At 41.1% G+C, this 27,159-nt stretch overlaps 1 protein-coding gene across 6 annotated transcripts in view; it reads left to right on the top strand.

The window, feature by feature from the left end:
* Positions 1-26,911, top strand: part of enah (ENAH actin regulator) — a 145,363-nt gene extending 118,452 nt beyond the window's left edge. For 4 of the 6 annotated variants that reach the window (XM_038306795.1, XM_038306794.1, XM_038306792.1 and 1 more), the window contains 5 exons: positions 8,198-8,526; positions 15,741-16,517; positions 25,777-26,102; positions 26,325-26,458; positions 26,761-26,911. In XM_038306795.1, the coding sequence (XP_038162723.1) occupies positions 8,198-8,526; positions 15,741-16,517; positions 25,777-26,102; positions 26,325-26,458; positions 26,761-26,839 (1,645 nt within the window). In that variant the 3' untranslated portion in view covers positions 26,840-26,911. The remainder of the gene's footprint in view (positions 1-8,197; positions 8,527-15,740; positions 16,518-25,776; positions 26,103-26,324; positions 26,459-26,760) is intronic. The other 2 variants (XM_038306793.1, XM_038306797.1) reach the window with 2 other exon arrangements.
* The last annotated feature ends 248 nt before the right edge of the window (positions 26,912-27,159 follow it).

Genomic DNA, 27,159 nt, shown 5'->3' on the forward strand with positions numbered 1-27,159 from the left:
AAAACTGTAGCCTGAACTAATGATGTTTAGACGGCCTAGTCAAAGGCCAGTCCAAACGAATCTGTGAGGGTTTCAGCAATTTTATAGTTTTCTGGGAGTTTGTTCTAGATTAGTGCTTCTCCATGTTTGGTTCTAGTTCTGCAGAGTAGATTTGATCCAGTAGATCTTAGAGGTTTGTCTGTTGATCCACTGTCAGTAAGTCTGTGAAGTATTTTAGAGCTCAGACATTCAGTGATTTATAGATTAACAGGAGGATTTTAAAGTCTGTTGTCTGAGATACAGGGAGCCAGAGGAAGGACATTAGAACTGGGCTAATGTTCTCTACTTTCTTAGTTGTAGTGAGGACGCAGGCAGGAGCATTCTGGATCATCTGCAGCTGTCTGATCCACTTTAAGGCAGACCTTTGAAGACACCACTGCAGGGATCAATTCTTCTAAAGAGCAACAAAGTAGTTTAACATTAGTCCTTAAATCCTGCAGACTTTCTTTAGGTGACGGAAGGTGGATTTTGATCCTGTCTTTATGGGCCACAGTGGTGTCGGGTGTAGGAGTTTGCCCTGAAATCGAAGGGATGATGATTCGAGCCCCGACTGCGGCTTTCAGTGTCATTGGGTCCTTGGTCAGGCATTGTGTCCTGCCTTACCTACTGATGATGATCAGAGGGCCGATGGTGCAAGTGTATAGCAGCCTTGCTTCTGTCAGCAAGCCCCAGGGCAGCTGTGGCTACAATCTAGTTTGCCACCATCAGTGTGTGTGTGAACGGATGAATGACTGAATGTAGTGTAAAGCGCTTTGGTCAAGTCTCCTGACTTGGAAAAGTGCTTTACAAGTTCAGGCCATTCACCATTTATGAGCCTCTGAAGATTCAGCTCTGACTCCATCACCACATCCAGGCATTAAGAGCCTGATTGATGCTTTCTATCTGCATTCACTGAAGCGGTTGACTAACTTTTTAAATGTTTTCTGGTTGGTATTCAGTTCTAGGAAGCATTTTGTTAGTGTGAGAACATTTGAACTCATCTGACCACAGCTGCTCCTCTCACATATCTGCTATGTATACTCTAGAAATGGTGAAACTCTTACAAAAAGTCCAAATGTCTGGGGTTGCACTGCTTCATCACCATCAATGGAGCCCGGCTGTCGGGCCTCTCTGTGACTCAGGCTGGCTTCTTCATTGAACTATGAGTTTTTTATAGCCTGGGATATTTTTCTGTTTTCTTCTAACCCTGTGTTAAACTTCCTCTCAGTATCTGCCCAACCTGTTCTCCATTCCTTGGTCCTCTTAATGTTTGTTTACAGAAACACTAAAGCTTAAATCATAAGCAGGTGGACTCTAATCTGCTAATCAGCTTTCTTCATAAGACTGATTGCTTTGGATTTTATTAAGAGGTATTAGAGAAAGGCGGCTGGAACGGCTTCACTCCACCTCTCTGATCAGAATTTGTCATTTTGTAATCATATAATTTTCCTGCAGTTAAGGTTTATTCCTCTAATGTTGCAAAATGTGAAAAGGTTTTAGGAGTATCTGGTAGACGTAGACCATATATATCAGCTGGCTGTTATGATTGGCCTTTATTTAGGTATTTGGTCTGTTCTTGTACCAACATCAGCCGATACGTGCATGTCTACACGACTCATCAAGGCTTTTACAGCATGGTAAAGGTCTCTAGTGAGGGGCCACCTGCAGAACTAGTCCTGGCCCCTATTATGGCCCCTCTATCAAAGACATATTGCATAATAAATGTATGGTAAATAAATTATGTTTATATGTAGAACAGAAACCACAACTGATGGACCAAATACATTTTTATATTTACACTCTTATTTCATCAGCAATTTAAAAATAAAGTTGTTGCAGTTTTGGTCTTTAGTCATATATGGATAGAATTACAGTTTTCATTTGCTAGATCTGAGGTTTCCAGGACTGCAAAGGAGTCTTTGATTCATGTTGTTCATACAAAGATAAACTTTAACCTGTAAGTTGTTTAATTATTTTTTCTGTGGCCCCATAACCAAACCCTGGTCCCACATTGGTCAATTCAGCCTAGAACCACCGCTGTTCAGCAGCCATGTCTTGAGATTACATCATGCACCTGCATTAGCGCACACTCCATTTGATATCATTAAAGAGACATTACAAAGTTTACTAGTTATACTGCCACATGTGGCCATAACATGTAACTGCAGCACTAATCTGCTCAATCTCATAGTCCCTCAATCACTATATAGAGTGAGGACTATAAAATAGAATTTATAGCGAACTCTGTTAACTTACTTTCAGACAGATGAGCTTTACTTTTTTCTCCGCATTGGTGATGTAACTCCTCCTCCACTGTGCGGTCCCTGCGCCATCTTTATTAGTCACCCGACAGCAGGCCGGTGTGACGGCATATCCCGTAGATGTATCCCATTCTGGGATATATCTGCCTCTTCTTAGGCATTTCTTCTCTTCCCATACACTTCGTAGAGACTTTTTCTCTTGCAACCCTCGGCCATTTTTAAAAGAACCGTGGTGAGAAAGGTGAGCTTCAATGACTGAAACCATAGCTCACCACAGATATACGCCTGAATGTGCGCATGCGCAGAAAAAGATGGCGGCCTTAAGTAAACATATCACCAGAATGATTGACAATTAGGAGGACCACTTATTTAGATGATCCACCTGGAAATAAAAGAGCGTCCTCTATACCTTTAACAAGTTATTTTTTTTGTTATTTTTTTTGGGGGGGGGGGTTTCACTATTTTCACGTTTCCAGGAGTTGCAATTGGTGTCTGAGTTGAGCTGGATGACGGTGGCTTCTGAGTATGTACAAAATGGATCATTATATTATAACCCTTCCATTGTTTGCTAGGTCGGACACATGCATGCGATTGACGTCACATCCTCAGAACAACACGGGAACTCCAGACTCGAAGAAAAATCAGGAAAATAAGCTAGAAGGGTTATAGATGCCTGTAGTCGGCTCATCAGACGATGTTTTAGTTGTAAAGGTTCAAATAAAAAGGCCAGAAATGTGACTTTTTTTTTTCCCCCTGTAAATGTGTGCTGGTGATGGACCTCAGTGAAAACCATTCTGATAGTCCAGAGTGTGAAAACAGTTTTTTTTTTTTGTGTGTGTGTTGGTCATTTATTCTAACCTGAAAACTATTATTTTGGTCCTCTTCCTGGGTTAACATTCATGGAAGAAAGGTAACATTAGCCTGCCTTTCCATCTCCACTCCGTCTCTATTCCACCAATCAGAGACCCCCCTGCAGACCTTCACTTTTCACCTTTTGTGTAAGAAGCCAGGGAACTATGCTAACTATGATAGCTAACCATGGCTAACTGCTAATGTTGCTAACGCTGCATTCTATGAATAAGACACCAGGTACCAGGTGTTTCTCTTTTTGTTTAAATGGAGACTTGTGTATCATTTATCATTGGGACTTTTTTGTCATGTAAATGGAAGAAAAATAAATAGTGACTTCAAAAATTGGCAGCATGTCTGGGATCGGTTAGACTGAAATTATCCGTATCCCCATCAGCCTTAAAAAAACCTGTATCAGTCGATCTCGTTTTTAGGGTGTCTGATCAGATGTCAGTAATCATCCTGGTTTATGGTATAAACATCTATTAGCTGGTTGTTTATCTGCTTTCTTTAACCAGCTGAAACTGAGCTCTGTTAACAACATGTGGATATTTCTCAGTGGTTACATCACCAGCATCTCAGTGTTATTGCTGTGGAGCAGTTTTTCAGCACATTGTCCCAAATAAAGGTTTTATTTATGCGTTTTTCTTCTCTTCATCCTTCCTAAGCTCAGACTTTAAAAAGTGCTTTGCTCTGCAGCTGACCCTAAACTAGTCATTTGTTAAATTATTAAACTCCACTTTGTGAAACAACCCAAAGCAGTCGTTTTGTGGTTAACTGTGCAGCGCAAGGCAGATGGTAAGTGTACTTGAATAGGAAATAGCAGAGGCAAATAAAGAAATGGTGGAACCCCCACTGATCCTGCTGATTGGACTAATTCTGCTGCCATCACACTGTAAGCTAAATTTAACTATGAAGATGCTCTGCTGCTGTACCGAGCTGTGAATCACACAGGGACTCATTTGCTGCCAGAGCGGATGTTTTATTGTGCATAAGCCCCCCCCACCCCCAGGAGGGGACGGTAAACCCCTCAGAGATCCGTCTGTGCTACACTTCCATCAGCTAGGAATCCAGGTTAGCTCCGTGTTTCTGTAATTACATCAGTGAACCTCCGAGGTACCGTGAGAACTGGGACAGACCAGCGTGTGCACTAGTCAGGAGAGCAAGTTCAGAGCTGTTGTGTCTTGAGCCGAGGTTGCACCAATGTTTTTCTTTCGTTCCCTCCATGATCATCAGCTTTTCAACCGTTAGTTTTGTCTCTGACTGAGCGAATCACAAATAACCCTCAGCTGAAGAGAGAAACTGAAGCGTTTTATTGCAGAAACTGAAGGTTATGCAGCCTGATGACAGCGCAGCTAACTGTGTAATTCATCATAATACCAGCAAACAAAGCAATTAGAAGCTGCAAGGATTATATTTCATAACCTGACCTAGATCTCACTGAAGAACATGTTCGCTGTGCTGCTTTCCTGCACAAACGGTTGGAAATTTTAAACAAATGTTAAAGTCTAAATCACCCCAAAAAAGCTTTTTTTTTTTTTCCTTTTTTTGTGCAATTAAACTGTATAAACTGGGTTTATGTGATGCTTTTTATTTGTACTACATATTTTAATGCATTTTTATATTATCTTTTAGTACTGCAAAATTATGTCTCAAATCACTGCCTAAGAGATGAACTTCGACAATTTTTATGAATGAAACGATGGTAATAGGAGTTCCTTTTCCCTGTCTACAGGCAGGTTCACTCCTGCATCAGAGGTACAGGCTTGTGTCATCATAGTCCTGCTTCTGGCTAATAAGTCATGGGAAGCACCAGCTTCAGGCTTCACTTAGTCAGCACCTTGAAGCAAACAGCTAAAACTGATCCAGCTCCACAACCGAGGAGGGGAAAAGCTTCCACTGCTAAAGATCTATGCTTGGTGTAACCAGCAGCCTCCTCCTACTCACTGTCCACCATAGTAAAGCTAAGCTAGGCTAAGTTAGCTGCCACTTTTCCTTTCCAAACCCCTGCTGATACTCTTTTGTGGACTTTTGCAGCATTTTTTGCATCTATTATTATTATTACTTCTGGTGCAGGATCCCTTCACCAGAAAGGTAATCATAACTGGAGGTAAATGTCTACATATTCTGGACCAGTCAAACTTTATAGAACCTTTATTTATGCACTGCAAAAAGGATCTAGAAATAAGTAAAAATGTCTTAGATTATATGTATTCACCCTTAATTTAAGTAGGTAAATAAGATTTTTTTGCCAATGGAATGGGCATTTTACTCTTAAAATAAGATAATTAAATTATATGCACTTGAAATAAGACAATGCAATTGTTCTTATTTTAAATGTAAATTGTTTTATTCTATTGGCAAAAGGTCTCACTTGCCTCCTCAATGAAAGAAAAATTTCCTTATTTAAAGAATAAGTTACTTATTTTGATTTTAACTCTTTGCAGTGTTTTATTATTCCAGTAAAATTGATACTATGGTTCTCCACCATTAGACGTCTTTTGGATGTAATTTATTTTTATATTGTCTTGATGAAAAGGCTGTGGCTGTGACCTTTAAGTTTTAAAATACCGTTTCATTTCAAATAGCTCCTAACATCTCTGTGCCTCATGTGGCTTGGTTTTAAATCTCCCACCAACACTAAAGCGGCTAACTTTGAGTCTTCACTTGGTAATGGCAGCCACACCAAAGACATGTCACCATGACAACATGCCGTGGTTTCTTTTGGTTGTCAACAAAAAAAGTCTCAGCTGTACGGTGAATCCCTGGGAAAACAGACCATTATAAAGACAAAACACATAAGATCGGGGTCACCATCCCTAAATAAATAAAATGCTCTGAAGGAACACTTCATAGATGAGCATCTGTTTTCGTTGTGTAAACCTGACTGGAGTTGATTCCCCTGCAGCTACAGACACATTAAACCCTGAAAGCTTCAGCGTAAGAAACAGGAACACGACATGTTTACAAGTCCTCTTCCACATGGACGTACATGTCAGGTTCCCAGCAGTGTGGGAATATCCTAAAGGAAAGATCCAAAGCAGTGAGATTAGAACAGAGCTAAATCTGACCAAACTATTGCTCTGATGTGTGTCAACACAAGACCAGTAACCTTTAACTGAAAGCAGCCTTCAAAACATTTCTCATGAACCTGCTGACAGCTCTGACATCATCTGTTGGTGAAAAAAACAAGTGGAAACATGAGTGTGAGCACATGTGCGTCCCTGGAGGAGGATGGAAGGAGGAGGGTGTGTATGAAGCGACCGTTATGCTGATGATTGAGTCAGCATTCAGAGGAACAGGAGGCGTGACGGCAGGCCACCTGATGTGGTGTGTCTGTGTGAGGTGGCACTCGTTTCCTGTCTTCTCTATCCTTATATGATTTATGCACCATCAACATGAAGGATCAATGTGGAGCCTTGGATGTGTGAACCTGATTGTTCACTACTTCCCACAGTGTCTGCTTCTTTTTTTTTTCCAGAAGTGACTTTATTGGCTACTTTATCCTGCACAGACAAGTCAGTTCAACCTTGGTTTCACACACTGTGCATGTGCAGACATTTACTATAAACAGATAAACTTCAGAGGAAATGAAATAAGAGGAGGGTGAGGCGAAGCTCAGGCTGAATAAAGCCAGGGAAGAAGATGACCAGAGTTTCTGCAGGAAGGAGACTCCTTCTGGACATCTGTCTGCTGAATGTCTATAGAATGAATTTTGCACCATTATTGTTGCAAAGCAAAGAACACACTGCATAAATGGACATTTGAAAAAACGCAATCCAGAAATGAAACTTTTAAAAAACGTATTAATCAATATAAGATTTTGAGAGCAAGTTTACAGTTTTCTCAGATCTTTTCTCATATAAATATATATATACTTTTTGTTGTTGTTGTTGCAAATGCCATCACATTTTTGTTTTACTTATTTTATATTTTCACATTTTATTTTTCAGATAAAGTTTTATAAATTTCATCCTATTCAGAATGTTTTTTCCAGATTATATTTTGACTTCTGTGGGTGGGCTTTCCTCTGGAGTGAGGAGGGGAGAAGCATTTCTATTGGCCTGAATTAATGTTTAGGTTTGAAGTCAATAGAATGTGATGTGTAAAATGAAACTTGGAAAGAATGCAATTCATTAAACTCAATCTGAAAAAAAAAATCATAAAAAAAAATAAAGTTAGGAAAAAAAGCAGCATTTTACAAAAATTTTAAAACTAAAAGAAAAATGGAAAAGAAATGTATTTAATAAAGGAAGAAAAATACAGGAAAGTTACTCTCAAATCAGGAAAAAAAAAGGCAAAGTTGCTTTCAAAATCTTACACTGATTAAGAATTGTTTTAAAGTTTAATTTCTGGATTGCATTTTTCTTTTTCAACTTTCCATTTACAAAAATTGTTGTTTTAAACCAAATGGTGCAAAATGTTCCCTAAAGAGTCTGCATTATGGCAGCATGTCTGTCAGTGTGTCCGTGTTCAGACTGTCTTCCTTTTGATGCCGTTTTTACATTTTCTACAGACACTAAATTGCAGGTTTCTCTTTAGGCTTTGGTCATAAAGCTCCAATTGAAAATGCAAACGCTTGAGATGTTTTTGTGTTAAGCATCTTTATAATGTGGGATTTTTATTTTTCTATAAAATGTCTGTTTTGACATTGTAAATAAATCTGATCCATCCCTCCTCAGGCCGGTTCTTCTGTTCACAGGAGTCCTTGTTGTTCTTCTGTTGCCCTCTGCTGACACCTACTGGCCGAACTTGTTTCAGCACATCCTGAATCTTGGGAACCCCCTGCAGGAGAACCAATCACTGCTCATCGCATGCTGGCCCTTCACATGTCATATTAACTCGTTTTTTTGCTTCTTCTTTCTTATAGAATAAAGCTGCCTGCTGCGATTGCATAAGAGGATGATGTTCTACCTCAGAGAAATGATGATAATGAATTGTTTTATGTGATGATGTCTAATTCACTTGTGAGATTTCTCTTTCACCTGTTTTCCCTCCTGCTTTTACCTCTTATAAATGTTTTCCTCTTTGCTGACCATCTCATTCTCTGCTGCTCTCTGTTCCTCCAGGCAGCTCCAGGAGCTGCAGAGACAGAAGGAGATGGAGCGGGAGCGCCAGGAACGAGAGCGCCAGGAAAAGGAGCGGCAGGAACGAGAACGTCAGGAAAAGGAGCGTCAGGAGCGGGAGCGCCTGGAGCGGGAGACGCTGGAGCGGCAGGAACGCGAGCGCCAGGAGAGAGAGGCGCAGGCGGAGAGGGAGCGAATGGAGCGAGAGCAGCAGGAGCGTGAAATGATAGAGAGAGAAAAGGCAGAGAGAGAGCGGCTGGAGAAGGAGCAGCAGGAGCAGTTGGACAGAGAGCAGCAGGACTGGGAGAGAGGGAGGCGCATCTCCAACGCTGGTGAGTGGATTTTCACACACATTTAGAAGATCAGGAAAAACGTCTTATTACTAACAAACAATCCACTTCCTGGAACTGTTAACTTGTTTACCAGATTCTCTCGTTTATGATGATATTTAATTAAAGATGTTTTCTCACTGCTCATGTTTTCCTTCATTCAATGAAAAAGTGTTAGAACCATTGATGCTCCAACCAACAGTTCTTCACTTCAGATGCCAATATTTGAATTGGTAAATCTGGATGTCGATATTTTGTCTGATACCACAGCTCTGTTTGCTTTAATGTTCTTCTCATTGAGGCTGATTTATACTCGGAAAGCAGGTCGTCTGCAAGTGTGTCGCAGTTAACACAGGTATGCCCCGCCCCTTCCACAGACACTCTGCTGCACCTCCCCAAAATTGTAGGTGACTGTAGACAGGAGGCCTCTGATTGGTCAAATCTATATCCGTTCTACACTATATTTCCTGTTTGGTACCTTACCGGCTTGTTTTGTTTGTATGACCGCCATTGTGGGAGACAACTCGTAAAGTTTGACCAGCTAGAAGAGCGAGGTGCGTGCGAACGCTGGGACCCTTTTTCCACCTGGATCTCCGCTCTTTTTGGCCCTCATGTCCCTCTGTTGTCGCACAAACTTGCCCCCACTTCCTCATCGCCTTGGCCGTATCTAGACCCACAGCTATTTTTTGATTGTCCCTCTTGCGTTGTGGCGTGGAATAACAGCGCAGACCACGCTTCAAAATTGGGCGTAAATCAAAAATATCTGCGACAAGCTCACTGCGACACACTGCAAAGGGAGGATAACCAGGCCTTTACTGTTGATTTTAGGAGGCTGTAATTAGCTCCTCTGAAGTTGTCTTTAGGAATCAATTGTTTATCCTAAACATTAGTATAAGGTCAGAAGAAGAAGCCTTAAAAATAAAAAAAAATTTCAAACTGACTGAATTTATTTAATACAGATATGAATGTTTAATGTTAGTTCGAATGTGGATGGAAATTAGCTTTATTTCAGCTGTTTTTAACCATAAAGTGATAGCTAGATTTAGGATGGAACGTTCTTCCCATTTTTTTTCCTTTTTTGATTTGTTCTGCTTTTTTTTTCTTAAATTCTCAGTCATTCTTTTCAAACATTCACAAAACGCCAATAAAAACATAACTTATTTTTAACCAGATCTTTATACCACAGGGTGTTGCCTTATAAACCTCCTTAGGCTATTAGAACTTAAAGGAGAATTCCGGTTTTTAACACTTTTAGCCCATTTTCTGTAGTGTCCAGGATGAAATCGAATGATCGACACCAAAATTTTGACAATTGGTCCTGTCTCTGCTTTTTGGCCCATGCAGAATCCCCCCCTGGCTGCTTCAGAATGGCTTCCATAGTGCATGTCCGATAATGTCCTTAAAACAACCTTAAACGTTCTTTTTTTTAAATATGCTACTCACCGGGTCGTCAGCGCTGTTCAATGATGTTCCAAAAAAAGTTTCGTAAAGAAAAAACGTTCCTGTAGTGTTTTATTTAGCATTTTGTAAATCCCATTGAGTTCTGTTGGAATAGTCAATATTCCCCTGCCACCGGAAACGGAAATGGGGCCTGTTTACACAGTTGTAGTCTTTTCGCTTCACTCTGTGTACTCCGACGTCTAGAATCAAGAATCCACCTTTCGTATTCCATTTTCAGAGTTTTTTAAAGTGTTTAACAGAGACGTTAGCACCTCGACGTCTGAGTACACAGAGTGAAGCGAAAAGACTACAACTAAGTGTAAACAGGCCCCATGACGACCCGGTGAGTAGCATATTTAAAAAAAAGAACGTTTAAGGTTGTTTTAAGGACTTTATCGGACATGCACTATGGAAGCCATTCTGAAGCAGCCAGGGGTGGATTCTAAATGAGCCAAAAAGCAGAGACAGGACCAATTGTCAAAATTTTGGTGTCGATCATTCGATTTCATCCTGGACACTACAGAAAATGGGCTAAAAGTGTTAAAAACCGGAATTCTCCTTTAAACACACTAACTGGATCTTCTGTATTATTCAGTCCCTACAGAATAGGTTCTGTTCATCACTGCAGACCGTTCCCTATGAGTCCCACAATAAACCAACCCAGTTTATAATACAAGACAGGATTTCTCTTACGCCCTTAAAAGTCGATTTATTTTCAATTTGAAAACCTCATTTTCAACAGCAGCTCCTTAATCTTTAGGTTAAGTTAGATGAGTTAAATGTAGGCGGGGTCCTGATTTCATTGGGCTGTGATTGAATCTGGGACTGGGTCAGCAGGGAAGGCTGCGTTGAATGGAGCGCTCATTTAGTTAGCATACGCACGCATAAACACCACACACACGCTAAATTAGAGTTACTCACACTAAAAATACATCATCAGGAAGACAGGCTGAGACCCCGGAGGAGGGATGTGTTGGTATGAGCACACATGCATGTAAAAGCTGCAGGGCAGGCAGGCAGATGGGGGTAGCCTCACATGTCAGGCAGAATAACATGCACTTCACATGAAAGGCTAAATGCAAACAAACCATCAGGCTGCAGGATGGGATCTGACATTTCCTGCTCCGTGGAGATCAGATTTTGTCTGTTGCAGAATCGGTTTGTGTCGCTGTGTTTCAGGCTGTTAGAGCCTGCTGCTCACACAGCTGAGGCAACGCTAACAGTTTCAATCTACATGCTTCTGTTTAACAACCTGAAAGCTGATTCTATTTTTTTAATTTAGTTTAGATTATGTTTTTACAGCTGATCGAAAACAGGATACAGTTTTCTAAAAAATCTCGTAATAAGGATTTTAAACCAGCATTATGTTACTGATAAATGCACAGATGTGAGATTTTCTAGTAGGATAATAGGGATCTAAATTCCTCCACCATCCTTCTATTCTTCTGTTATCAGACAGGAGAGTTGGACCATAATAACACATGTATAGACTAGGAAAAAAATTAAATCGTAGTTGACTTACAGTAGGGAGAAGGACAGAGAAGCTGGTGTGAAATGGGGTGTTTCTCAGACTGCTTTAGAGGCGACTAACCAAACATGCCGTGTATTTACAGAGTGTAACTAGCTGGGATCAGACCAGTTGTGTGTTTGTTCCTTAATTAGGATGCAACATGAAGATGTAATTAACTACTGCAATTATCAGGCGCTGGATATTAAAAAGTCGGTAGGACTGTTTTTATTTTAAACATTTAATGAGCATGTAGCACCAGACTGAACCCTCAACTAAAACCCAAATCAAATCACAAGACTTAGACCTACACGCAATTTCTTCCAGCGTTGGTTGTAGGAGGCAGAGCAGACGCTAATCTGAGGGATTAACAACTTTACATTACTTAGACCGCATATGGCAGCTTCTTCCAAACACCACTCAGGCTGTTAGCTGCTGCTAGAGCACAATGCAATTAAGGTAATTACCTCAAACAGAGACTGATTCAGGTTAGATTAAGGAGGAAATAAACCAAGTGGAAAATTAGCACTCTGCCTTTCTCTGCTGTTCCAAACCTCTGATTAATCTACTCGGCGTCATTCAGGATGTGTGCAGCTTTATTCAAGCACAAGGTAACCGTCCATTTAATCAGTGCCTGTCCAAGCTTTACGCATCATCAGCATGGATGTCTCAAAGGTTGTTACGGTGCCTTTCTGCTTGGGGTTAAACAATGATTTTGACCATGCATTGAGCAGACGTCCTCCATTTCAGGTCCCCGATTTGGACCACCCGTCCAAAGCTGTACCCAGAAATGTCCCCAATGATACCTATGAATGGGGGGAAATGTTCAGATTAGACTGGATTGTTTGCAGAAACAACTGTTACAGTAGCTCTCTGTGCTGCTCTTCACATAAAAAGTAGGAGAAGAGCGAATCAGTTTTAAAACAGAAGAATAAAGGGAAGTTTGTTGTCAGAAGCGGTCGCTGCTGATGGCAGCTGCCCTGTGTTTTAGTAAGGGTGTTAATTAATTAATTTTGATATGGATTGGACTGATCCTTCTGATAAATTTTTGGATAGTGCCCATGTAAAAAAAATTAAAAGTAAGACAAGATCACAGGTTGGAGCTCTCTTAAGTAAGAGACTCGGATTAGATATAACAGATGATTGAAAACTCCTTTTGAGACTCCGATCTGTTAAAGTGGTTCTCCAGGGATCAACAAGGGTTAAACTAAAGATGTTTTAGAACTGATTTATGCCATTTAGTTTCTTTTAGGTAGTTATTAGCTGTGCTTTTCTATTACTCAGTTTGGTTATATGAAACTTCCTCGTGAAAAACAGGAGTCAGTAACAGGAAAACTGAATGAGACAAGATCTGCATGATCTGAGAATGATGGAGGAAGAGATAACGACCTGCTAATGCTCATCTATTATGTTGTCTTTGCTTGTAGCTCCAAATATTTTGGTAATTACCATTTTCAGTATTTTATACCTTTATATGAGATATTGTGATTAGTATCTAATATTTCTATTTTGAAAAGTCTACGAAGAGGAGAGAGGAAGAAGATAGGAAGACTGAACGAGAGTGGAGGAAAATAGGAACACTGAGGGAAAGAAAAGATGAAGAGAAGAAAGAGAAATAACTTGGATAGTAAAGCAGAGAGCAGGCAGAAGAGAGCTGGAAAGAAAAGAACGTCAGTAACCAGCCATACACATCTGAATGAATCAGTATGTCCAGTAATTATTATTATTAGCATGTACAATTCTAGGCCTAGTAATGGCGCCTCGTTGCAAACATCACTAGCTATAGTGGCTAATATACGATCTAGTAATATACGTTTCTGATTGGATTGGTTTAATGTTGATCTACAGAGATTTTTAACTTGCACACAGGTTGCTTTCAAGCCTTTATTTCTGTTCATTTGGTCATTTGCCCACCAACAGAAATTTGGTACTGATATGATATTGATAAAGGAATTGGATGTAATATTTGCTGAAAAGTAGTTTTTAACCTTTAGTCTGACAAACCAGCTGAGATTTTTTGAATATGCTGGTTCATTGCAGGATATTAAGCTTTATTCAAACTCTTTAGCATTTGTTCATTGTAAAAGCGTCTTTAGGGCCACTGTGGACAAAGACGTACAGAGCAGAAAAACAGGCTTTAGTAGAAACAGGGAAGGCAGACTGAACTTTAATCTGCTTTCTGGTGAAATGTTTCATGGTCAGAAGTTACAGAACATAAACAGATTTACCACAACAATAAGTTTATTCAGAAAAGTCGAATTTAGGCTTTAAAATTAAAGAACATTGCACCACCTATAAGGCATGGTGGTGGCAGCATCATACTTGGGGACTACCTCCATGTTCTTCATCTTAACTCTTATAAGATGAGAAAATGTGTGAATCCAACATACATGGAAGCTGGTTTTTAAACTGATACAGCAGGCTAAAGCCGGGCATACACTTTGATTCTTTTTCAATCGTTGCACACAGCCACAGCTCACACCGTACGACGAAACCGCAGGGTTTAAATGTTCACCATATATGTTCTCACACTGAGCGACCCGACACTCTAATGCAATCTGCCTGCTCACACTGTACGTCTAAAAATCACTTGTGACTCGGGTCCGCAGTGAGATGGAGCTACTCAGACTCATCTATCTGAAAGCTAAACGACTAGAAGAGAAGAAAGACTGAAGTGTCGAAGTGTCAGAATGATAAAATCATTCTGGCTTAAACATGTATATAAATGTACTCTTTATCAGACCATATTGTCCCAAAATTTAGAAAATTTCTATTTAAAAAAACAAATCCCGTCTTAAAATCTATGTTTTTATTTTTGTTTTCTTATCCAGGCCAGTTAGTTCAGTCTGAACACCTAAATTCGGCCAATCATATATCAACCGTCATCTGTCAAATGTTTTCGCTCATAGCATCTTGATTCATGTGTCACAGCTAATATATGCAACGGTTGAAATAAGAAATCAGAATCATTTCCTTTCCCATTGAGTTCCGTCCCAGTGTTCACGGGGATGGACGTCTGTGTCTTCAGCAGGCGTAGAGCTAACAGAACTGGCAGCGTTGCGAGGCAAGGGCTCAAACATGTACGGCTGGAAGCCTTCTACACCAAACCAAGCTTCTGCCGCCCTGGCGTCCTCTTCCACAACATCTTCATCCCCGCTTTCCTCCTCTAAATAAAAATAGACGACGGAGGAGACTCATCCACGACCTCTGACACTAAACTCTCCTCCTCTTGCATGTTTCCTCTGTCCATATCGTTCCTTGACAGTGTCGTTTCTAAGTCACCAATTTAGTGCTACTTGGTCCCAATGGAATTTCCCATTGGGAACCTACTAGCACTAAGTTGCTAACTGGTTAGCTAGATGCTTCCGATAAACCGGCCACAACCAAACGTGCTTGTGAACTTTCCGCCACAACAATCCCGCCGCCTTGATAATCGACCAATCATTCACTTTATTCACTCATGTGAAGTCGAGCACCACTCGGGAGAATTCGGAAATGCAGCGGTTGAAACAGCCGCTTCCCTGCGACTTTAAGGCTTTTCCATGCCAGAAACCAACCATGTCAATCAGCTGTGGGATGCTGCACTGCAACACTCTCATAAACTGCAACGATTGGTTACATTCCCAGCAACTGTTGTTTACATTCTGCAAATCACTGTACATGTTTTCTGATTAAAAAAAATCTAAACCGGCACTTTTATGTTAATTTGTCCTTTATCTCTATATGAAGATGCTTTTTCTTTCACTCAAGAAGCAAATTATCATCGTAATAGATTTCCCAATAGAAAGCATGTTTAGATGAAAGGTGCTTCCTGCTGAGGGAGAGGTTTGTATGACCGACTCTCCAGAGGTTGTTCATTATGAGATATGAAATGCTGTTATCAATCGCCCTCTGGTTAGATGGGCTTCAGGACAGTTATGATGGCATCAGATCTGATTCTTTTGTATGTCTGATGTGAATAACTCTAGATGATTTCTCCCCTCTTGTTGTTTCACTCTTTTAACAAGCAGGACTGTGATATCTGTCAATACTAATCCCTGTCCACTAACATGGAGTAGTCGCATCATGGTGGTACACAGGAGGTGGAAGAGAACTTTAGCTCTTTGCTGGTTTCCTGCTTCATTTCCCCCTTCTCTTTTTTCCTCCCTTTCTTCCTCCTCTTCCTCCTGACCTGCTGTTTTCCCCCCCGTGTGCACGATGGCTGCTTCCTTCCATCCTCCTGTCTGTCTTGTCTCATCCCCGATGCTCATTTCCCCCGTTGGCTGTTCAGCCTTTGAAAGCACACTCTACACTCCCACACCTCAGGAATACGGCAGGACCTCGTCCACACCCGTATCTCCATCCACACCCACTTTCCCTGCTCCCACCACACCCTCCCCCTCCTCCACCGCGCCCCCGACCCCGCCGCTCAGACAGTCGGCCTCCCGATTCGCCACCTCGCTTGGTTCTGCCTTCCATCCTGTCCTGCCTCATTACGCCACGGTTCCCAGGCGGCAGCCGGCCTTCCCGCAAGCCCCGCCTCCAGCCCCCACCCCTCCCACTCCGCCCAAGTCTGTGGTGTGGTCAGCGTGTAACTTCACCCCACTGCCACCCTCGCCTCCAGTCATGATCAGCAGCCCCCCAGGGAAGGCCACGGGCCCGCGGCCCCTCATCCCTCTGGCGGGGCAGTCCCCACTCAGTCAGAAGCCCCCGTCGCCATCCCCCAACGGCCCCCCCATGTTCCCCGCACCTTCACCTGTCACCATCCCACACAGCCACACCCCCCTCGGAATCACCTGCCCCACTCCGCCCCCGCCACCCACCCCTCCCCCTCTCCCCTCACCCATGGGCCTCCCCGTGTCGTCTTCGTCCGTCTCCTCATCCCAGGCTCCTGGTCTGCCCTCTCCCTCCACAGCGCCCCCTGCTGCCGCAGCTGCCGCCACCTCTGTCTCTGCTGAGCACCTCTCCCTCCCCGTGGGTCTGGGCCTGTCGGGGTCCCTGGAATCGGACGCAGGCTCTGGGCCCCTCCCAGCTCAGGGGGGCTCCTCCTGTCAGCCCCAGCCCCAGGGTAAGGCTTCCAATGTGGTTTCTGCAATCTCTCCTCTGCTCTTCTTCCCTCTGTCTCTCGCTGCCTCTGTCTGAATCACTAACAGGGAGATGGTGGAGCCGGCTCCCGTGCCTTACAGAACCTGCAAAAAACAAATGAAATATTTACAAATGAGTAGATCTTCCTTTGATTTTAGCAGGTAAATAAGACAATTTGCTGATAAATAAGATTTTTAAAAGCAAAAACACTCATTCCATTGGCAGACCTCCTTGTTTATCTGCTCAAATTAAAAGTCTAAAGTCTCAAAGATTATTTTATCTTGATTTTAGGCCAGTTTTTGCTGTGAATTGTTTTTGCTATTGTTTATTCTGTTGACTTTTATCGGCTCTTATAAGGATCAGGATGGCCGATCGGTCGAAGGCGCCAGACTCAACGTGTCAATCCTTACCAGCTTAGAGGTTTCTAGCCTCACATAGGAGGCGTGGGTTCAAATCCCACTCCTGACAATGAAGTTTCGCATTAGTGGAAGTGGTGGCCTAGTGGTTAAGGCATATATCTTGGAATCGTGTGGTTGTGAGTTCGAAACCCACTCATACAGACTGCCACTTAGGCTCTCTGAGCAAAGACCCTTAATCCCCGATTGCTCCCCGGGCGCCCCACGATGGCAGCCCACTGCTCCCCAATGGGATGGGTTAAATGCAGAGGTACATTTCTCCAATGTCAGATTAATGAAGTTCAATTATTTATTATAATTATTATTATACAAGCTGAGCTGTTGTACATTTTCTTTAGTCTGTTTGTGAATCATTTACCTAATAGACCAACATTAAAACAAATTCAATCTAGAAATATAACTTTGAAAAGCATCTTAAATATAACAAGATATTGAGAGTAACTTTGCTTTATGTGTTTATTTTCCTAAAGTTTATTTTCATTTTTTTACAGTTTAGATTTTTAAATCCATTGTTTTAGGTTTCTCTTTCTCATAAATGTCATTCTTTTAAATTTTTTTCACAGATCACATGCTCTTCATTTCAGGCCTAATATAAATGCTGGCTCTTATAGTTCACAGTGACCATTAAAATGTTAGCATCCAGCAGACCAATAGAAACAAGTCTTCTCTCCAGAGAAAAGCCCGCCACCAGAAGTAAAGAGAAAGTTTTCTGGAACACGCAGTTTCAAAAGAATGTAGTTCATTAAACTGATTCTGGAAAAACAGGAAAATTGAAAAAAAAAAAAAGAAAACATCAAAGTTACTGTCAAAACCTTTTATTTTATTAATATTCTTAAAGTTTCATTTCTGGATTGGTTTGTTCTTTATTTCGACCTTACATGACATGATCTCTGCAACAATATTACTCTATAAAATTGGACCAGTTTGATGTGTTAAAAAATATCATGTATTTGCATTATTGTTAAACCGGTTAAAGTAATGTTAATTTTGGCCCCAAAAGAACCTCTGGTCAACCTTTGTCTCCCATTGCAAAATGTTTGGACGCCCCTGACCTGAACTGTTAGACTGGGTGATTAGTGTGCAGGAGCAGCCAAAGGCCTTTGGTTGCACCACAACCTGGGAAGAAGAAGAAGAATCTTTTAGCTTAAAAGACTGATCCTTTGAGGAAGAGTAGTGTGGCTGGAAGGACACAGAAAATTTGTGAAAAGGTCCAATGAGACCATCCATCCAACCATTTTCCATCAGGCTTTATTCCAAGCGGGGTAGCGAGGGGTGCTGGTGCCCATCTCCAGCTTTCAATGGGTAAAAGGTGGGGTGCACCCTGAATAGGTCGCTAGTCTATGGAAGGGCACCAATGAGACCACAATCAAAGTATTCGACACACATTGGCTGTGTCAGAATGTCCGCCCTGACCACTATATAGTGCTTACGCCATTTTAAATAAGTGTCCGAACGTCTAGTGCAGGGGTGGCAAACTGGTTCCAGAAAGAGCCGTGTGGCTGCAGGTTTTCTTTCCAACCAAGCAATGGCACACCAGACTCCATTCATCTCATCAAGTGAGTCCAATCTGAACATGATGACTTGGTGAGATGAATGGAGTCTGGTGTGCCATTGCTTGGTTGGAAAGAAAACCTGCAGCCACACGGCTCTTTCTGGAACCAGTTTGCCACCTGTGGTCTAGTGGATGAAAACATATCAGATTCAAAATTTCCCACAATGCACCATGAAAAGTAGTGATCATCCATGGTCACTAGACGAGTAGATATATCCCAGATTTCTTTGCGAGAGTTCTCCTTGCAAAGCATCATGGGATTTTTTGTGACAGCGACCCGTTGTATGCTAGGGACAGTGGCGACAAAGCACAAAGATGACGCATGCACTGTACGAGGAGGCAGAATTGCGTGAGCAACGGGAGCGTGGGTCAGTGGATCATCTGTCCGAACGTTCGATTACCTGAACTCAAATCCACTATGGAGTGATGGAGGAATTTAGGGCAGATGTTCTGACACAGACACAATAACAAAAACCTTGTTAGCAGAAACATAACTCTGCTTTCCTGCATTAGGGACAGAGAAGCTAAAGGGAGATGATGGGGGAAAACCGGTTTGAGGTTAGAAAAGTCCTCCCCCTTCCATCCAAACAGTGACCCTAAATACAGATCAAAGTCCAGACAAATCAAATTGAGAATCTGAGGCAAAACTTTTTGTTCTCAGCTAACATGGTTGAGAATGGGCTTTTCTGCAAAGAGCCTATGTAGAAGAAGTAGCTCTATAAACCAGAAAAGACTTTTTGTTGTTCTTGTGCAATCACCTTTTACTACAAACTACCATCTTCCTTAGACGGCTGAATGCTAGCACAGCGAGATTTTATCTAAAATAGATTTTTTTTTTCCTCTGCACATTTATGCAATCCGTTGTTTCGGTCTATCACAAAAAAATCCCTTTTAAGGCATATAGGAGTTTGTTAAATTGTGATAAATTTGGAAAGGTTTAAGTGATATAAATACTTTTGCAAAGCAAAAGATAATCGTGGCTGTAGTTTGTTTAGGATTAACGGTAGCGGATGTTTCTCCATCCCATCCGTTCTCTGGACATCCTGCTTGCTGCTGCAGGACCAGGCTGTCTGCTCATTGAATATGAAACTTGTTTTGTCCAGCTTGGCATGCCTGACTCATCCTTATGTGTTAAAGCAGATCTAACACCTTCCCTCTTTTTTTCTTCTTTTCTCATTAATCTTCCACCTTTTGGCTGCTTCTGTGGTTTGTTTCGATCCGACTTTACACCTCCTGCCTGCATCCAGACAGTCTCACCCAGCTTCGGCCTATAAATATAACAATAATGTGTCAGTGAGCATCTATACGTTTTAAAAAGGACAGGATGTTGAATTTTAGCTTAACATGTTGATGATGCAACATGATTTAACCCTGTAATGCCAAATGTATCATATTTGATACATACGGTTTCTGAAATGTTTTGCGTCTGACACCTTTTGCATAATTTAATGGTAAAAACTTTGCTCAAAATCCTATTGTACACAATCAGATATACCTGATAACAGAGGGCAGAAGACTACGCAAAAAATAATCTTGACTTATCGCATAGTAATAAATTATTAATATCAAAAATGTATTTCTGTTTTTTCTTTTTACATATTTTGTTAAAAGGCCAAATAAGGACTTTAAACCAAAAAAAAGTAATTTTCTGTTTTGTTTTATTCTTGGATCGGGCTTTAAAGGGTTAATGTCATCTTGCATTAAAACCATGCAGCAGGAGATACCAGGTGCTTATTATGAATCAAACTGGCTTATTTTAACACAAATGGCTCCACAGCAGCACTCTGATCAATAGTTGGTAAAAACCCACCTCCATGTGGTGACCTCAGAGGGAGAACCCTGTTGGAGCTCGCTCAGCATTCTATAACGGAGAAGGACGGAAACATTGATGGTCGTTCCAAAACATCTAGTCTGGAAATGGTTTGTGTGGTTGAACCATCAGCCAGTTTAAGCTCAGGAGCGGGTGGTGAGACTGAGGAACATGGAGGCGTCACACCTTACAGGTCAGAACCATCCAGAATAAACCTCTAGTCTACAGAGTCGGACTCTGAGCCAGAGGGTGATGCTATTATGACCATAGCAGCCCAAGGAGAATATGCACGCTGGAAAAACATGGCCGCCTCTTGTACAGACAGTATAATCAGTTATTATTAGTTTAAAAAATATAAATTGATTTATGATAGTTTAAATTACCATTATTTTTAATAATAAACCCCCCACTGCTGTTAAAATAAATAATCTCCTATATTCTTAAAGGTGTAGCCTGCTACTCCACCTGCTCTTTGCTACTAGTGTTGTCAGATCTGCCTGTTTCCAGCCCAAAAACAATGTAAACACCCCCAATTCTAAAACAAAAAAAAGCATAAATTCATTTGAACCTATTTTAAACCAAATACCTATAAAACATCCAATACAGAACAAACAGCCAAGATTTTAGCATGAAGTTAGCTCTTACTGCGGTACTACAGAAGCTTAAGAAGGAAAAATCAACCTTAAACAGAGGGAGTGGAGTCTGGTTACAGCTTTCAAAAACCTACATTGCAGCGATATTTGATTCCTTCCCGCTATCATCGCAATCACAACCCCCATACGGGGGACCAGAATATCTCACCTGTTTAGCCAGGCCAACAATTCCCCCTAACAACCCCATTTCAGAGACATAGACCAGTATTGGGTATTGCAGGCTAACAAAGAACCCAAACGACTCTACATTCCTAAGAGGTGGACCTATTCTTCTGGGTCAACTTGCATGTTTCTAAGCCAAAACAAAGGCTTTGTTTTTGATCCACTCTATAAAGCCTTGAACTCAACGCTATTTCTGACATTTTGAATTGAAAAAGCTTCCTGGATGGGAAGCGATACGTCGTTAAACTTGGAAATGACTATGACTGAGAATCTTCAACAGCATACAGAAGCTAAAAACACTTAACTTTGGATCAATCTATGATCTAAGCTCCAAATCAGCCTCTGGTTCTTTTCTGAATATTTTTTAGATTTCTTTTACCTCAACATCATCTGAGCTTGGATGTGGAGCTGGAAAATGAAGCTGTGGGAGCGGCACAAGGTTCCTTATAACAATCCGTCAGTGTCTGACTCAAACACTGGCTAATGTTCTCTTTCTCCCCATACATACAGGGACGCCATAGGCAGGCTGTTGGCAGCAGTTCACTTTAGAGTTTTATTGGACAACTAGATGAGGGAACAAATAAAAAAACACATATTCCAACCACAGAAGAGAGGCCATGGAACTGCTCCAACTTCTCCCGATCTTGTCTGACCTGCTTCACCCACTTTGAAAGTAGCTCAGGATCCTTAGAAAACTTAAATTAGTTGAAGCCATCCTTATGGGGGTTGAAGCAAAACGCTGCAACTCTATGCGATGGGATAGCTGCATGTTAATCCATGAAAAATTCAGCAGCTGTCTGTAACAAAACCAGTTCCAACTCTGTTGTTCTACCGTATATATCATGCCTGCGATGCTATAGTCTTTTTAGATTCAAATCTATTATATGTGGATGCCCTTGATCAATATTAACATATTGTTCAACAAGAAATACTAGAAAATGTCCAAATGGTGTCATCAACACTTTAAATTTGCTGAATGAATAGATTATTCAATAGATAGCATAACACAGCAGAGGCCCACTGACCTCCATTCTCTGGCCTGAGGACGTTTTCCCCCCAGTACCAGTTGGTGTCAAAGGAAAAGGCGGGGGGTTGGGTTGACTTTCATTAATCAACAGACAGCATTTCATTTCAAGCAGTCACATCTTCCTATTCAAAGACAATCATCTTGTTTTCATGAATACACCCAGATGAGTGTTTAGCAACAAGCCAACAAGCAATGTTTTGCTTGTTGGCTGCTGTTGCTTCACATTCAGCTCAACAAGCTGAATCAGGTTGTTCTGTTCATCATAAAAGAAACAAAACATGCTGTGTTTCACTGTTTCACTGTTTCCTGAATCCATCTTTACTGCACATTAATCTGCTCTGAAATGACTGTCATTAATAACTTGCACCTCCATGTTGCTGGTTGTGGGCTTACAGTCAAACAGGGGCATGCATCACGCATTGTACCTTACTTTATACTGCAATGTTATAATGAGGGAAGTACAGTTAATAAATTGGATGAAACGTATTTTATTACCTCATTTAGAGTGAGGAAAACTCCTGCATCCTTTCCTCAGTTGCTTCTTAGATGCCAGTAGTATTACCATCCAGCTGAGCTGCAGGGTTTGGAAGTAGAATAATGTGAAAATAAATTGTTTTTTGATTTGCCATTGGATCATGCTTAGGTGTAGAGTTTCATCTGATAACTCATGATCAATTTATTTCTAAAAAAGTCGTCAACTAATTTGGCATTAATTCCCTAACTAGATTAATGGAACATAGACATTAAAACAGTCCACTTGCTAAAAGAAGAACATACTAACAGCAGCAATTAGGACACAACTGTACAAATAATTTAAATATTTTCCATTTGACATTGAAAATGTTACATGCAAGTATATTTTTATCTTGTTTTGGCCATTTAGAACTCATCTAAAATTAGCAATAAAGGTTATTCAGCAATAGAGGTGTCCACGGGTCATTACAATCATTAAGTCATTAAATTATTATTTTTTTAAATTAAGGCCTTAATTGGGATTAAAATTCATTTAATTTGATTATCGTGGCATTAAAATGCTTTATATAAAAAAAAATTTTTTAAAGTCTATCAAAACAATTTTGTCAGATGTATTATTGCGATATATTTGCGTAGAACTGCTTCTGGTTGATCGTAAAACCGTATGTTCGGAAAAGAAGCTCAAGGCGGAGAAAAAGTAACCTGATGTAGTCCTACTCAATTCTAGTCAGAATATGAGTCTGATACTGCTCCATAGAGCTGTGATTATGGGGCGTGTTTCGAACGAACCAGGAAAAAAAATGCCTCTGCACTCAATTGGACAGACCTACAACCAATAAGAGCAACGGAGTGTATGTTAAGCAACGCATAGTTGTTGTCAACAAAAATCAAAGCATGCAGTTTCACGCCTATAATAAGAAGATGAGCCTTGATCGCGTTTCTCTGTTCCTCTTTTAAAATTAATTTGTTGTCGATATCTTCTAGAACAGACCTAATAGCAGAATCTACTCACCTCAACTCTCCGGCGGCAGCCATTGTTGTTGTCACCCAAGTGCGTTGGTGGTTACTGTTGATCATCTGTCCATCATAGTATAAAGCCCGCCCTGACAATTTGATTGGATCGCCTGACAGTGGGAGATAATACTCGCGCTACTATGGAGCAGAGCCAGACCGAACTTCCCGACCTCAAACCTTGTGGGCGGGACTAAGTTCGGAATGGCACCCAGGCTAGAGAAAAAGCAGGAGAATGTGGAAATGCAAATTTCAACAAAAGTGGCTGGGAAACGAGGAATTCAAGACATAGCAGCAAACCTGTGAATGGTAAAGATAAAGGATTCTGATTATAGGAGATTCATGGGTACTTGCTGATGGCTTTAAAATAATTTCTAAGAGCATTAAATTAGAGCTACTCATTCCTGTATAAACCCTGTTATTATTCCTGTAATTCAAACATTTATTTATTTCAAAATATTAACTTATTTCATTTATTTATTTCAAAATATTAACTTATTTTAGATTATCGGAAAAGTATGAATAATTCAGGGTTTCCGCAGGTCATTGAAAATCATTTAAAAGTCAGTTTATTATTTTTTAAAGTAAGGCATTGATTGGCATTGAAATAAATTAACTGTGATTATTTTTGCATTTAAAATTCTTTATTTAAAAAAAAAACATTTATAAAAACAGTTTTGTCAGATATATTACATTGCGATACATTTGCATGGAACAGCTTCCGGTAGATCATAAAGCTGTGTGTTCGGAAAAGAAGCTCGAGGCGGAGAAAAAGGAAAATCAAGAAAATGCAAACTTCAGCAAAAGTTGCTGGAAAACAAGGAATTCGGGACATGGTTGCAGCCTGTCGAGGGGTACTTGTTGATGGCATTTAAATTATTTCTAAGAGCATTGAAAGATAATGAAAAAGCATTTAATTAGAGTGACTCATTCCTGTATAAACCCTGTAATTGATGACTGCAGCCATACTTAAGTTTGTCGTGATGAAGATCACACCGTAAACCAACAACTGGTAAACCAAAACCTTTTTTAACAGTAGAATGAAAGTCATAAAGTAAACAACTGTCCAATAAAAAAATAATTATTTCATAATTAAGTCTTTATTTGACATTTTAACAGAATCAATATTGTCAAAGTTTTTTTTTTTTTTTTTTTTAGAAAAATTCCCAATGCAATTACACTGGATACCCTCTAGGGGGCACCCCTCTCCACTTTGGAAAATGCTGATTTACTCCAAACAAATCATAATGTGTTGGTGATAATCAAGAATCAATACTTGCTGCAAAATAGAATCCAAGAAGCTCTGCTCAGATTAAAGTCAAAAAAAGAACAAGAAAACATAACCACGACCTTTTACTGGAATCCCTAAAATATCACATTAGTTCATCAACCCCCTCACATCGCCTATTCGCTCTGAACATGTGGATCAAATCACCTGTGTTGTTCTCCTTCAGCTCATTACTGATGATGTCACATCCTGTTATTGTAAACAGTAAAGCCCAGAATAATTCATAATGAGTGGAAATTAGATTTAAAATCAATTCCATTCAGTTTAGACATTTGTTTTAGAAAAAATGTAGGCGGCCATCTTTGTAAAACAATTTGTAATCATTTGTTTCTGTATTAATTAGCAGATCCTCTTGTCTTTGAGGTCGGAATGCCTTCCTACCATAACCCTAATCTTTAGCTCGCTCCAGAGGTTCAAGCCAGGGTTCAGTTAATATTACTACCAGTCAGACTAAAGGTTTCTTATTCTTAATCTACTTGTTTATGAATGATTTCAACCTAATCTGTAAATCTCCATCGGATTCTAATGCTCCTATTTTCTTGGGTTGTTGTTATGCAGCCAAATCAGAGATTATTTGTCATTTTGAACGTGGAGATGAGTAACTATGAGCTCCATGGCTAAGGACAATTAGTAGCTGAATTATTACGCTAGAAGTGTTTAATGTGAGGAAGGTTTATTGTAGAGAAGCAGTAGTTATTCAGCTTTCAGTCGTTTCTTTGTTCAAATTAAAGTTAGAAAAGGAGGAAAACCTCCAGGTTTGGAGAATTGGTTGAAGGTCTGAGGTTTTATTCTGTCAGAACGAAACTTTCAACCTGATTTTCTCTTCTCTCCCCTCCCCATCCATCCCAGCAGACGTGGCTCAGACTCCGGCACTGACCACCCCTACCCCTCCCCCACCTCCACCCCTGCCGCCCGGCTCCACTGTGACCTCAGCAGCTGCCACCCCCATCACCCCGGCCGGACACCCTCCTCCACCACCGGCTCCTCCTCTCCCTCCCTCTCTGACTCCAGGCGGGACGCCACCCCCTCCGCCGGGTCCTCCTCCCCCTCCCGAAGCACCACCACCACCCCCGGCACCACCTCTTCCCGCGGGGCTCTTCTCTCCTGCCGAGGATCGCCCCATCTCTGGTCTGGCCGCCGCCCTCGCTGGAGCAAAGCTGCGCAAAGTGCCAAGGGTGAGCAGCCCGGTTCTCCCTGCCACCTGAGCCATTGTTGCTTTAGTGGTTTGCAGCTCCTCTAGCTCAGGGAGTCATGCTTGGTCTCACCCATGCAGTCACCATCTGTCACAGCTCACCTCAGGCCCAACGCTCCATGGCTCCTTATCTGTGCTACATGACAAAACACTGGAAATAAAACACATGATAAATTCACAGTTAGCTGTTTGTTTCTCCCTATAGAGCGATGACGCAGGGGCAGCTCTGGCAGCGGCCCTGTCGGGGGCCGCAGGGGCCAAAACTGAGGCCAGAGGAAATGGGCCTTTGCCTGGAGGAGGAGGACTGATGGAGGAGATGAGCGCCTTACTGGCCAGGAGGTAGATTGCTGATTCTAGTTTGTGTGAAGCTCCTTATTCTATTGATTAGATCTATTTTAATGCAAAACCCACTAGACTCAGATTACAGCTGCATGACTGTAGGATTCTGTCGTCATTTGGGACATTTATGGCCGTCTTCAGTGTTCATCCTGAGCATTTGTAGCCACAGAGTCCTTTACTTTACATATAGCAGATTCTGATGCTTCCATGTGAATAAATGGAAAGTTCTGATTAGTTTAAGAACAGTTATCTTTATGTTACCATTTTATTTTTGATGGCTAACATTGTCCTTTGTCCTTCAGGAGAAGAATCGCAGAGAAGGGCTCCTCACCTGAACCTGACCAGAGATCAGTAGGTGTCATCAACTTGATTTATCTCTGATTTGCTTCCATTTTCAAATTTTTCATGTATTTTAATTTTTTTTTCTTTCTGAGTCACACAAAAGCTCTTGTGTGAGCCGTGGTTTCCTCAGAGAGGCCAAGATCTACATTCCTCACATTCTTCTCTGAAACGATTCCTCAGTCTCTCAGTGCTTCATGCTAGGAATGTGAGAAACATTCCGATGTCAAAAACCTGTGGAAAGATTTAGAAATGTAATATTATCAGTAAAACTTCAATAGAGTTTCCCTTTTTCCTCAGGGAGCATCATAGACATCTACTTTTACAGACGTTTAAACACTCAGAGTGCATTCCTTTCAGAT

This window comes from Cyprinodon tularosa, unplaced genomic scaffold, assembly GCF_016077235.1.
Source record: "Cyprinodon tularosa strain WSP-4 unplaced genomic scaffold, ASM1607723v1 ctg591, whole genome shotgun sequence".
NCBI classification, from domain to species: Eukaryota; Metazoa; Chordata; class Actinopteri; order Cyprinodontiformes; family Cyprinodontidae; genus Cyprinodon; species Cyprinodon tularosa.